Source organism: Terrapene carolina, unplaced genomic scaffold (assembly GCF_002925995.2).
Source record: "Terrapene carolina triunguis isolate 2854851 unplaced genomic scaffold, T_m_triunguis-2.0 Scaffold68, whole genome shotgun sequence".
Taxonomy (NCBI): domain Eukaryota; kingdom Metazoa; phylum Chordata; order Testudines; family Emydidae; genus Terrapene; species Terrapene triunguis.
In genome coordinates, this window is record NW_020664419.1 from 20,052,081 (window position 1) to 20,063,335 (window position 11,255).

Genomic DNA, 11,255 nt, shown 5'->3' on the forward strand with positions numbered 1-11,255 from the left:
AAAAAAAAAAAAAAAAAAGCCGTGATCGCGATCTGCGGCAGCAATTAGGCGGGAGGTCCTTCGCTCCGAGTGGGAGTGAGGGACTGTCCGCCGAATTGCCGCCGAATAGCTGGACGTGCCGCCCCTCTAGGGAGTGGCCGCCCCAAGCACCTGCTCGACAAGCTGGTGCCTGGAGCCGGCCCTGCCCCTAACCTCCCTTCTCAGAGTAGCAGGATGTTTAATTTTTCCAGTGAATGTTGCAACATTTTACATTGATCAAACACAGTTTTTGCAAACAGAAAAGGTGTTATCCTATTGCTTCTGTTTAAGTGCAAAACATGTTAGTTTGTTGCTTTGTTGTTGTAGAGGTTCAGAAAAGTTGTATATGCAACTGGTTGTGTCAATCACAGGTTTTTTTTCTTTATAAAAACACTTGAAACCACAAGTGAACAGAATTTTCCACAGAAGTCTGTCATAACATATGTTCATTCCTGGTCACATGCCATCTCAAGGCCAGGGGACTGAAAACAGAAGGAATTCTTTTGAAGATTGGCCAAAAAAATTCAAAGCAGACTTTTTAGTTTATAATATTTTCTCCAGTGTTCTCTTTTATCTCTCTCTCTCGCCCCATTTATATGGATGGCAACATTCAAAGGTCGTAATGGTCAGAAAACATCACTAGTGTATGTGCTCTTGTAATGTTCCATTTTGGCAGCGTTGGATTTACTAGCTCATGAAATGTGCTTTTACGGAATTAAAAAAAAAAGATTCTCACTCCAGACTTGTGAAATTTATGACATCATGTTTTCCCTCTATAGCAGAGAAAAATAATGAGATGATACATTTTAAACATTAGTTCATCACAAACATGCTTACAGCAGTCACATATAAATAATGTAGCCTTACCTGTATAGCCCAAGTCACAGAAACAGACTCCAGAGACACAGTCCCCATGACCACTGCAGTAATTGGGACAAGGCTCTGAGATGTAAACCCCATCTAAGCCCAAAGGGGGCACGTTCTTGTGAGAACTGCTCTCCTGGATCCAGCGGAATCTAGTCTTACTGTGAAGAAATGATAACCAAAGGCACAGCATTACTGCTGATTGCTTTAATATCCCTTTTATATTTCATCTACTATCTCATGCTGAAAACTAAAAGAAGCGTTGCTAGAATAGCCTTTATAAATGAGATACAAATGTGTGCTTGGAAAACACTGACCATTTTCTTTACATCCTTATATTTTTGTGAAATTTCCTTATGGATTTTCCTTCCAGACAGTTTCTTCTATGTATTGTGACCTCCTTTATTTCTCTGGCAGCACAATGCCCAATGTCGTGCACTGTGCCTGACGTGGCTTATCAGTAGGCAGGAGTGAACTGAATAGATGCTGTCTTTGTGATTTGGCTCCTTTTAGTTCTGCAAATAGCTTTAGTCACTGCTGAGCGGGTAGTTAAGTTTTTAAATTGCTGAAACCCATTTGTTACAGTACTTAATAAAAGAATCTAGTATTGACAAGGATGCAGAATGTAACTGATGGTACAGTGTATTTATGTGTAAAATGCATATAGAAATGAATATTCAGTTATTACAAGAATTAGCTAATATCTGCAAATAATTGTAGGTAAAGAATCTTAAAGTACTTTGTGCACCTAAACAGAATAGTAAGTGTCTTAGTCCTGGGTCATATTATGGCCAAAAAACTATTCCTTAAAAACAATGGGCCAAATCCTCAACCAGTGTAAATTGGCACACTTCCATTAACTTCAATGGACCTATACTAATTTACACCAGCTCAGGGTCTGGCCCATTGCTAAGGAAATTTGTCAGTGAAAAAGGTGTCTATATAGAAAAATAAATTTTCTTTTAATCCTTATAATAACGATCAATTTGTAGGAGGATGACATCTGGGAATTTGCCTTGTCAGTGGTTTTACAGTTGCTAGTTAAAGGATCAGGAAGGTTTCCAGATGGTTTGTCTCCTGTCTGATGCTGGCCCCAGCTAGTTCTAACATCCAAAATGTGCTCATCATGTGAACCATTACAAGTTCCTGACTCCCCTATAGGATTGGAAGTTGGCTTGGAAAAGATAGGTAAGCTGTGAGTAATGTCCACAGGGATCAGAGGTTAACTGATTTACCCAAGGTCACACAGGAAGTCTGTAGCAGAGCTAGGAACTGAATCAAGATCTCGTTTCCCACTTCAGTGCATTAACAACATGACCATCCTTTTTACCCTTTCTAATGTATCTATTGTTTTTTTTCTACTATCCATGACCATGACCATGGTATCTGAGCGAGGAACAAGAGGCATATTTTAATTTGTCAGCTGTCCATCATATTCCACCAACTAACCACACAGCATATTCCAGAAATAACCCCAGAAGCACGAATTCCCAATTGGTACAAGACCAATGCAATGTTGACACTTTAGGAACCACATAATACTGTCCCATCCGTAATGCTAATCTGCTGAATTTATGATACTGGTGGTAACTTTTTTCTTTCAGTTGTGCTGGGTTTTTTTTCTGATCATGCTACTGAACATAATGCCAAACAGATTGCTGCTATTGATTCTGTACTGCTTGTTTTGGGTAAATCAAATCAGCTAGTGTCAGATTTGTGTGACTTGGCACCTGCTTTTCTTGGCTAATTACTGAAAAAACTTGTTACGGTACACACTGATAATTCAACTCCTCACAGTAAAGACACAGACTCCCTCTGCTACATGACATGCCATGTACGGAAAATCTTTGCAGTGGGAGAAGCATAAGGAGTGACTGGCAGTCTGACAAGGCAGAAAACTGCAGATAGCAATAGCATGGCTGCATTGAGAGAGAGTTAGACAAGAGAGCAGATGATCTCAATCGGTGGGTGGTATATGGACAGACAGGTGTATAATTGCATGGTAGCTTTGGAGAGGAGCAGGAGGGATATTTCTATGTGGAGAACTAGGGGTATGCCAGACTTCAGAGTTTTTATTTGAGGATGTGGGAAGGCTGGAAATGGAAATGAGAAAATTTAAATAAGTTCAAGTAGGATTCAGACAAGGCTCTCTCTTTTGGGGCTTGTTAGAATCTTTCTAAACCTTTGAGGTTTTCTCATTTATATAGACCACTCATCAAGTTTCTATGTGGGTAGTGTGACTGATGGGAGCTACTGAAAAATCTAAGAGCACTGATTTTTCACCTGCATTTGCAATGGACTATAACTTAGACTTAAAGCCATCTGATAAAGTTACCTCTTTTGTTTTGGGGTTTTCTGGCTGTGAATACAATTTGACTGATTGGCACTACTCCATAGTGGAGTCTTTATAATGTTTATCATTATCCGATGACATGGCACATTACATAGCTGCTCAAATACCCTTCTGTTTTTTTCGTCATCCAGTAGCAACTGTTTGCAAAACTAATCCTGTTGAGACAGCTTATTTGATTCATATGACCTATCACTCTCTTGCTGGTGTTGCTGACCTAATTGATAAGAGTTAAGAAAAGTAGCACTATTATGAAAAGATTTATGTCAAATTAAAATGTGATTTTTATTATCGTTGCCTGTTGCCTTGTAATTTAATTTTATAGACTGTTCTGACACCTTTAAAATGAAAAAGCTTTTCTCTGTTTTGTATGAGAAATGAATATATTCTTTCTGGATCATGTAGTTTGGTTTGGTAGTTTGCTAACCATCTTACTAGTATTGGCTCAAAGTACAGAAATCAAATTCACATGTACAGTAGAACCTCAGTTACAAACACCAGAGTTACAACTGATGAGTCAACCACACACCTCATTTGGAACCGGAAGTACACAATCAGGCAGCAGAGACCCAACCTCCCCCCCCCAAAAGCAAATACTGTACAGTACTGTGTTAAATGTAAACTACTAAAAAAATAAAGGGAATGTTTAAAAAAAAGATTTGACAAGGTAAGAAAACTCTTTCTGTGCTCGTTTCATTTACCTTAAGATGGTTAAAAGCAGCATTTTTCTTCTGCATAGTAAAGTTTCAAAGCTGTATTAAATCAATGTTGGGTTGTAAACTTTTGAAAGAACAACCATAACATTTTGTTCAGTTACGAACATTTCAGAGTTACGAACAACCTCCATTCCCGAGGTGTTCATAACTCTGAGGTTCTACTGCATAATGTAATTCACAGAATTAAAGACCTACAGTACCTGGCTGCAAGAGATCTTGGAATGATAATAGTAATTCTTGTCCACTCCTCAAAGTCTCCTGTGTAATACATGGATGGCTCACTCAGCTCCCGGGAACTTCCTTCACATCCTTTGATTCCAGGAGATGCAGGATAACAGCCCTCTTTCACAAGTGACCAGAACAGGCCAGCATCATGGGAATACTGAAGGAGAACTGGAGCAGAACTACTGTACTGATTAGTGCAACCGATGTTCAGCTGTAAGAAATATGATAAAAGCAGAGTAGAGTTGATTAGGTGTAGAGACTTGCAGTTTTGTCTTTGGTTATCAGCTGCACCTAATCTGTAATTTTAAAATTTGTGAGGCAGAGTTCCTATCAAATATGGAAACCCAAAGACAGATCCCAAAACATAATGGTCTCTATTTCATACCTGAGGCATTCCTCAATAAAAATCCTTGCTGCATCTTTGTTGAGGTTGCTGGGCACATAAAATGTGATGCTTGAAAGTGGATTTTATGCACATAAAACATATTAGGTATAACACTGTACTTGTATTTCTGCAATAAAGGACACAGACCCCAACTATTATTGGACTAGTATTCTGTTGCTTGTGTTCTATTCCTCTCTCCATAAATGAAAGCAAAGGTGCATAGAAGTCCTTAAACAAGTTGTAGCACTGAGTCAGGCTGAAGAGTACTATGGAGAAGAATATTACATATCCTATGATGATGAAGGCAATACAACAATATTGCCAATCCCAAACGTTCAAAAATCATGAGTCAGGTGCCAAAAAATTATGAGATTGGTTTAAAAATCATATTTTTACATAAAAACATGACTCCAGTTGATGGAGTTGAAAGAACACCATCAAATATCATGAGATTTGCAACCAAATTGCAAGAGTTGGTATAAGAATCTGTACAGAATAGAAAAGAATGCACACTGAAATTCACTGTATCCTTCTTCTTCATAAAAGGCCCTATTCTGGATCTCTTATTCACATGAATCATCTCAGGCCTGATTGTCCATGACCCTTGTGCAAGTGGATAGGTGGGAAAGGTGCAAGGAACCTTCCTTACCCTATGCAAGAGCTAAAATAGTCATAATCTCTGTGCATAGCTGGCCACACAGAGGGGGAATATACTGAGGGATAATGCAGCCTGCACATTCCACCTGCACCAGGAGGATTTGTGTCCCCTGAGACACAATCCGTCCCAACGTTCCAAATACAACCCAATGCTTAGGGATGTGGCCACATACCACAATTTAGTCCATTGATTCCAGTTGGATTATGTATGTGAGCAAGAGGTACAGGATTAGTCCCCAATATATAAGGCAGCTTGATTAAATTCAAACAATGCCACCAGCTCTCAGAAATAAGAACGTACATTAGACAAACTTCAACTACCACTTTCAGTTTTCAAATTATTACAAGTATAATATTTGAAAAACTGATATTAGCTTTTATTATTGACCTGTAGAAATTCTACATTACTATGAAATATTTGTAAAACAATGCCAAAACATTTATGACAAATTATGATAAATGTGACTATGCTTGGGTTTACTAGGCAAAATTATCCTCTACACTGGTATTCACAATGGAAACGCCACAAGTTCTCCAGGCACCTCAGTTACAAAGAACACTCCTTGTTTTATGAAGTACCTCCTTTGTAAAGTCTGGGCAATACATTGGCAATGGGGATGTTGGGGAACTAATGGAGAGGAATTTCATTCTGAAGGTCAGTCAGGGATAAGAAGGAAGGTGTTGTATGAATCTCACCAAAATAATAAGTGGAGGGTAGGAGACCTCTAGATTCTAGAACATGCCAGTGATGGAGCAGAACGCCCTTTCGCAACAAAGGAGTTATCAAGAAGAGGAGTTCCTAGCTATAGCTAGTTAAATTATTCATTGCAAGAAAAATTTTCTGTGAAATTTTGCCATTTTTATCAAATAAGGCCATATAGAAAAGTCCTATAAAATTTAACAGGGATAACATTAATAAGGTCCTGTAGAAATTACTCTAGAGCCTACAAAACAGAAAATGCTATCCCTTCTGTAGATTTGTGAACCATCCTATATAGAATTCTATAGAAGGGATATGGTTCTCTATTATATTCTATATGCTTATGCAATAAGGGAATTATGCCCAAATAAGATGTTTCATTATCTCACCAATTCTATCCCGACCATTCATAGGTCATGGCAAATGGAGAGAATAGGTTTCTAATTTTTGCTGGAGCAAGAAATATTAAATCCAAAAAGAAAAAGAGGTTGAATTATGCTAAGCAGAAATCATTCAACTATTTCACAAGGATGTATAATTATTAAGCATGGGGGGAAGATGTACAGTTTTACCTATATATCAATAACTTTTGGACTGCAAGTGATCACAGACAGTTAAAATCACTGGGCCCAATCTAAGCAAAGTCTATGATGGAGTGCTCATCTTACGTTTAATACTCCACTGCAAATATCTGACAATCTACTGGCAAGCAGGTAGTAATACATACCACATCCAGACTGTAATTATTACTGTCTCTATTTCCCTTATAACAAAAAGAGCATGAATAACTTCTATAGTTAATTTTAATACTGTGTAAAACACAACATTTAGGACCTGATTCAGGAAAGCACTTAAACATATGATTAAAGTTAAGAATGGCAATGGAACATAAGCAGGTTGAAGTTAATCACCCGCTTAAGTGGATTCCTGAACAGAGAGAGACTTAAACACCTGCTAAGTACTGTCCTAACTTGAGACCCTAATCAATACACACAAAGGAAAGAGTTATTATTGCTTCAATAGATACTTTTTTGTTTGTTAGTTTGTTACTTTGCTAAAAGTTTCAAGAATGGAAAGCATTTTAAATAATGTCTGCTTTATTTAGACTATACATCATGCTTGGATCCCTGCTGAGTATAACACCTACAGAACGATGATTTTGTCACTCAAGTAGAAAAAGTGTCAAAATGTGATTAGCATATTTTTCTGGTGAAATGGTATTTACATAGTTAAGTGTTTTTTGTTTTGCAAAACTGTCTTAGACACAACACAATGAACACTGATTTATGTAATGTACTGTAGTCCTCAGATGGTATAGTATTTTATCATCTTAACTTCTAAATGGAATGAGATTATTTTACAAATTCCCTTACTCTAGCCAACTTCCTATTTATATAAGGTGACCAGATGTCCAGATTTTATAGGGACAGTCCCGATATTTGGGGCTTTTTCTTATATAGGCTCTTATTACCTCCCACCCCCTGTCCCGATTTCTCACGCTTGCTATCTGGTCAGCCTATATTTATATAACTGTGGGAATTATATTGAAAAGCTGCCTGTAAACATCTGATCTCTTTAATAATTCTATTTGTAAATTATTCAGTATCTGTATCCACCAATTATGTAAGGACCATGTATTTGTGGCTAGCTCATTAAAATTGCATTGCAACCGACCCCCAGAATTCACCAATGGGATTTCATTATAAACTCAATAAAATTTTGATTAGGGTTCAGAAACAACAGCTTGTCAAAGCAAATTCACTTCCTTTTGAGTTTATATTCTGATGTATTGTCACAGCAAAGAAAATTTTGTAAGCCCTTTAAAGAAGAGAATGCTAATTGGAGCCTATATTCACTGTCACAATAAAAGTTAATTATTTAAAAAATCCACATTGGAGTATAGAACAGCTTGTAAATTCTTAAATACTTTCAAGTATAAAAAAAATGTACTCATGCCACATGGAAGCTTTGTAGTCACTGGGTCCCAAATGGGATACAGTCTCTCTCCACACCCCACACCCCATTGCAGTAGCATTTCCTGATACTGAATGGAATATAATGACACTTCAGAGGCTTATTAAAAATATAATACGTTTTTAAAATTTATTTTGGTGAAACAAACAAAGCTTTCCTGTTCTATGGTTGTTATCCTTTTCTTTCAGAAAGCAGGGTCTTAGTTAATAGAGTACGACAACGTATTTATGTCCTTTGCATCTTTTACACAGACAGAAATGGGAAGGATGTTTTACCACCTTTAATCTCACAAGTAGTTCTTATTCATATGAGCAGTCCTGTTAAGATCACTATGATTGCTTGGGTGAGTAAGAAATATTTACATGAGAAAGGGTTGCAGGATCAATGCTCGACACCTCAACCTGAACTGGAGAGATCTGAAAGAAAAGAATACCTTGAACTGCAGGACATATCCAGGTTTCAGTGTTAAATCCCGAGTCACAGCAAATCGATCTCCATCTGATTTACCAAATATCATTGCTGAGGGAGTGGCAGAGCAGAAACTTTCATTTTTGGTCATCCCTTCATTAGCCAACATCAGCCACACACTGAGCTGGTTCATAGGGTAATCAAATGCTGGTTTCTCATAAAAGTTCTGGCAGAAATGAAAGAGACATCAAACATCCCACCACACAATGAAAAAACTTTCAAACACTCTTTTCTATCTCGATGAATGGGGAGTTACGCGTGTAAATCACTTAGCACCAGGATTAGGTGCTCCACATCTATTATGATAAGGGTGATACAAATACCTAGACAGACAAGGATATACCTGCAAATACTTCAGTTTTCTTTAAAAGCAGTCAGTAAATTCAAAGAAAACTCTATTAAATCTCCTGCTTCATTAAGGTACCTATTTACCAGCATTGTTTATTACCTGTGGTAATGTTGGGTTAATGACAGGAATGATCTGCTTCTGCTTTTCTGACAAAATGATGATATCATCAATGGCCCACTGGTCATAGCCTTCCCCCGAAAATACTGGCTGCCACCAGCGGAATCTAGTACAAGGAGTCTTTGCAGCAGCAGGAAGCTCAAGATAGACAAATCTAAAAGACAAGATTTTAGCAGAACTATATAAACACTCAGTTCTTAAAGAGACATATGAAACACGGTAGAACAGACGGTGGAGGCCAGAAAAGGTAAAATCTGTTTTACAGGTGGGAAGCCTTAGGGCTGGTCTACACCCAGCCGCTAGTTCAGCGGCTGGGGATCGAAGTTCCGGGTTCGACTTATCGCGTCTGGTCTGGACGCGATAAGTCGAACCAGGAAGTGCTCGCCGTCGACTGCGGTACTCCAGCTCAGCGAGAGGAGTACCGCGGAGTCGACGGGGAGCCTGCCTGCCGTGTGTGGACCGCGTCTGAACCGCTGTAAGTTCGAACTAAGGTATGTCGAATTCAGCTACGTTATTAACGTAGCTGAATTTGCGTACCTTAGTTCGAATTGGGGGGTTAGTGTGGACCAGGCCTTAGAAATCTTCCAAATCCTTGGAAATCAGCTCCCGATCTGTAAAATGGGGATAATGATACATCCTTTGTCTGTCTTGCCTAGCACAATGGGGCCTTGATTTCAGAAGGGCTTGTAAGAAGCTACTGTAATAAAAACAATAAATAAGAATAATCTAGAAAGCTATCATTGAAAGCAGGACTCTGTTTCATAATAATTCTCCATAGCAATATCAGAAGACGATTCCAGCAAATTAGGCATTCCCTTTTTGGTGACATCCTTAGGGCAAGTATCTTTCTGATAAGTATAGGAATAAGAATAACAGTAACACAAAGAGTTATTTTATGTCCTATTTGAATAAACTTCATTCAGTACCATTGACTTGGACATATTAGAACTATGTCTTATGTGTAAACAGAGACTATTTTAGTCCAAACAATGTCATACTTTGAACTAATTAATTAGGATACACATTTTGGCTGGTTCTTCATTGAATACAACAGGATTTTCAAATGTTCTCTGTTTAGAACATATTAAAGGAATGGCTCCTATGTTGTGAGTTATTTTTAACACATTAATTGTAATCTAAATTAGAAATACATAAGTTTTAATGGTCTCTCTTTTGGCAACTCAGGAAATCCTCCCACACATTACCCACTGTGTGTGTTCTGTAATTTATTGTGGTTTTTTTTATTAGTAAGCCCCTAACTTCTATGGTGATAGCAGGTATAAATGTCAATACAATAAGTAATAAAACAATAATACTTGATGTCATGTGACCTAAATAGGGTTATCAGAGTTACTTACTGATATAAATGGCATTTCATCTATTCTTCCATATTAACTATTTGTAACATTTCAGGTAGAGCTGGTTGTGATGCCTATAGTTAAGGATGCCCTGCATTTTCCATAATAAGACCCAATTTTCAGGTGCATATAACTTTGCTAAACTTTAACCATTCAGACTGAAATTTTCCATGCTGGGTGACTGCCTCAAACTGAACATTTTGGGGAAAATTTCAGCAAAAATGGTTCAGACATTTCTGAGAATGAGTTTAGGGAAATACATTTTCGCATATGTTAAATATCCTTATAACTATTTCGATGAGCAGCTCAAGCACCTCCATGCTTTGGAGCAGAAACTTGAAATTTGGCAACAAGCCAGAGAAGCCAAGAATCAGAGGGATGTTTGAAAATCCAACTAAATTTTGCTGACTTATAACACTTTGAAAGTCACCATTCAAATGTGCTCAGTAGAGGTTTGCAAGAGGCTGGCAGCTAAATTCTCTGTACGTTCCCTCTGCACTGCGCACATGCCAACCAAGCTTTCCCTGTAACTGCTCCTCCTGCCTGCTATGGGCTGCTGTGGCACCAGGCACCAGATCTGACAATGGTGAGATTCAGTGCTCCCTTTGCTGTTGCCCAGTAAGCATGAAGAAGAAGCAAGAAGCAACCTGACTTGAATATAAAGGTTCAGGGGGTGGGGGACAGGCAGGGCTGGCTCCAGCCGAGCAAGCTCGTGCTTGGGGTGGCAGATTCCAAGGGGCAGCATTCTGGCTGCCCTTTTTTTTTTTTTCTTCTTTTTGGTTTGCTGCTCCGGCCGCCCTGTAGGGGGTGGCGGCGCAGAGGAGGGGAGCGCCCTGCAGCAAACTCGGCAGGGCAGCCCGCGTCCTTCCCTCCCAGCCGACCGGAGTGGCGCAGAGCCCTCTCGGCAGGTGGTGCGGTGGGAGGGGCTGCGTGGCGAGCGCCCCGCTGAAGCCCTGGCCGCCCCCCTTTTCTCTCTCCCCCGTGCTCCCTTCCCCTCCCACCCCCCGCTAGACCGGGCGCGCACTCCGCTGCACGTCTGCAGCACAGGGAGTCCCCCTGCACCCTGGCTCCGGC

General features: G+C 39.2%; 1 protein-coding gene across 1 annotated transcript in view; it reads right to left on the minus strand.

Moving 5' to 3' along the window:
* Positions 1-11,255, minus strand: part of RELN (reelin) — a 430,874-nt gene that overhangs the window by 93,351 nt on the left and 326,268 nt on the right. The window contains exons 26-29 of the mRNA XM_026648676.2: positions 8,806-8,977; positions 8,323-8,523; positions 4,149-4,384; positions 886-1,043 (exon numbers count right to left, since the gene is read on the minus strand). Of these exons, the coding sequence (XP_026504461.1) occupies positions 886-1,043; positions 4,149-4,384; positions 8,323-8,523; positions 8,806-8,977 (767 nt within the window). The remainder of the gene's footprint in view (positions 1-885; positions 1,044-4,148; positions 4,385-8,322; positions 8,524-8,805; positions 8,978-11,255) is intronic.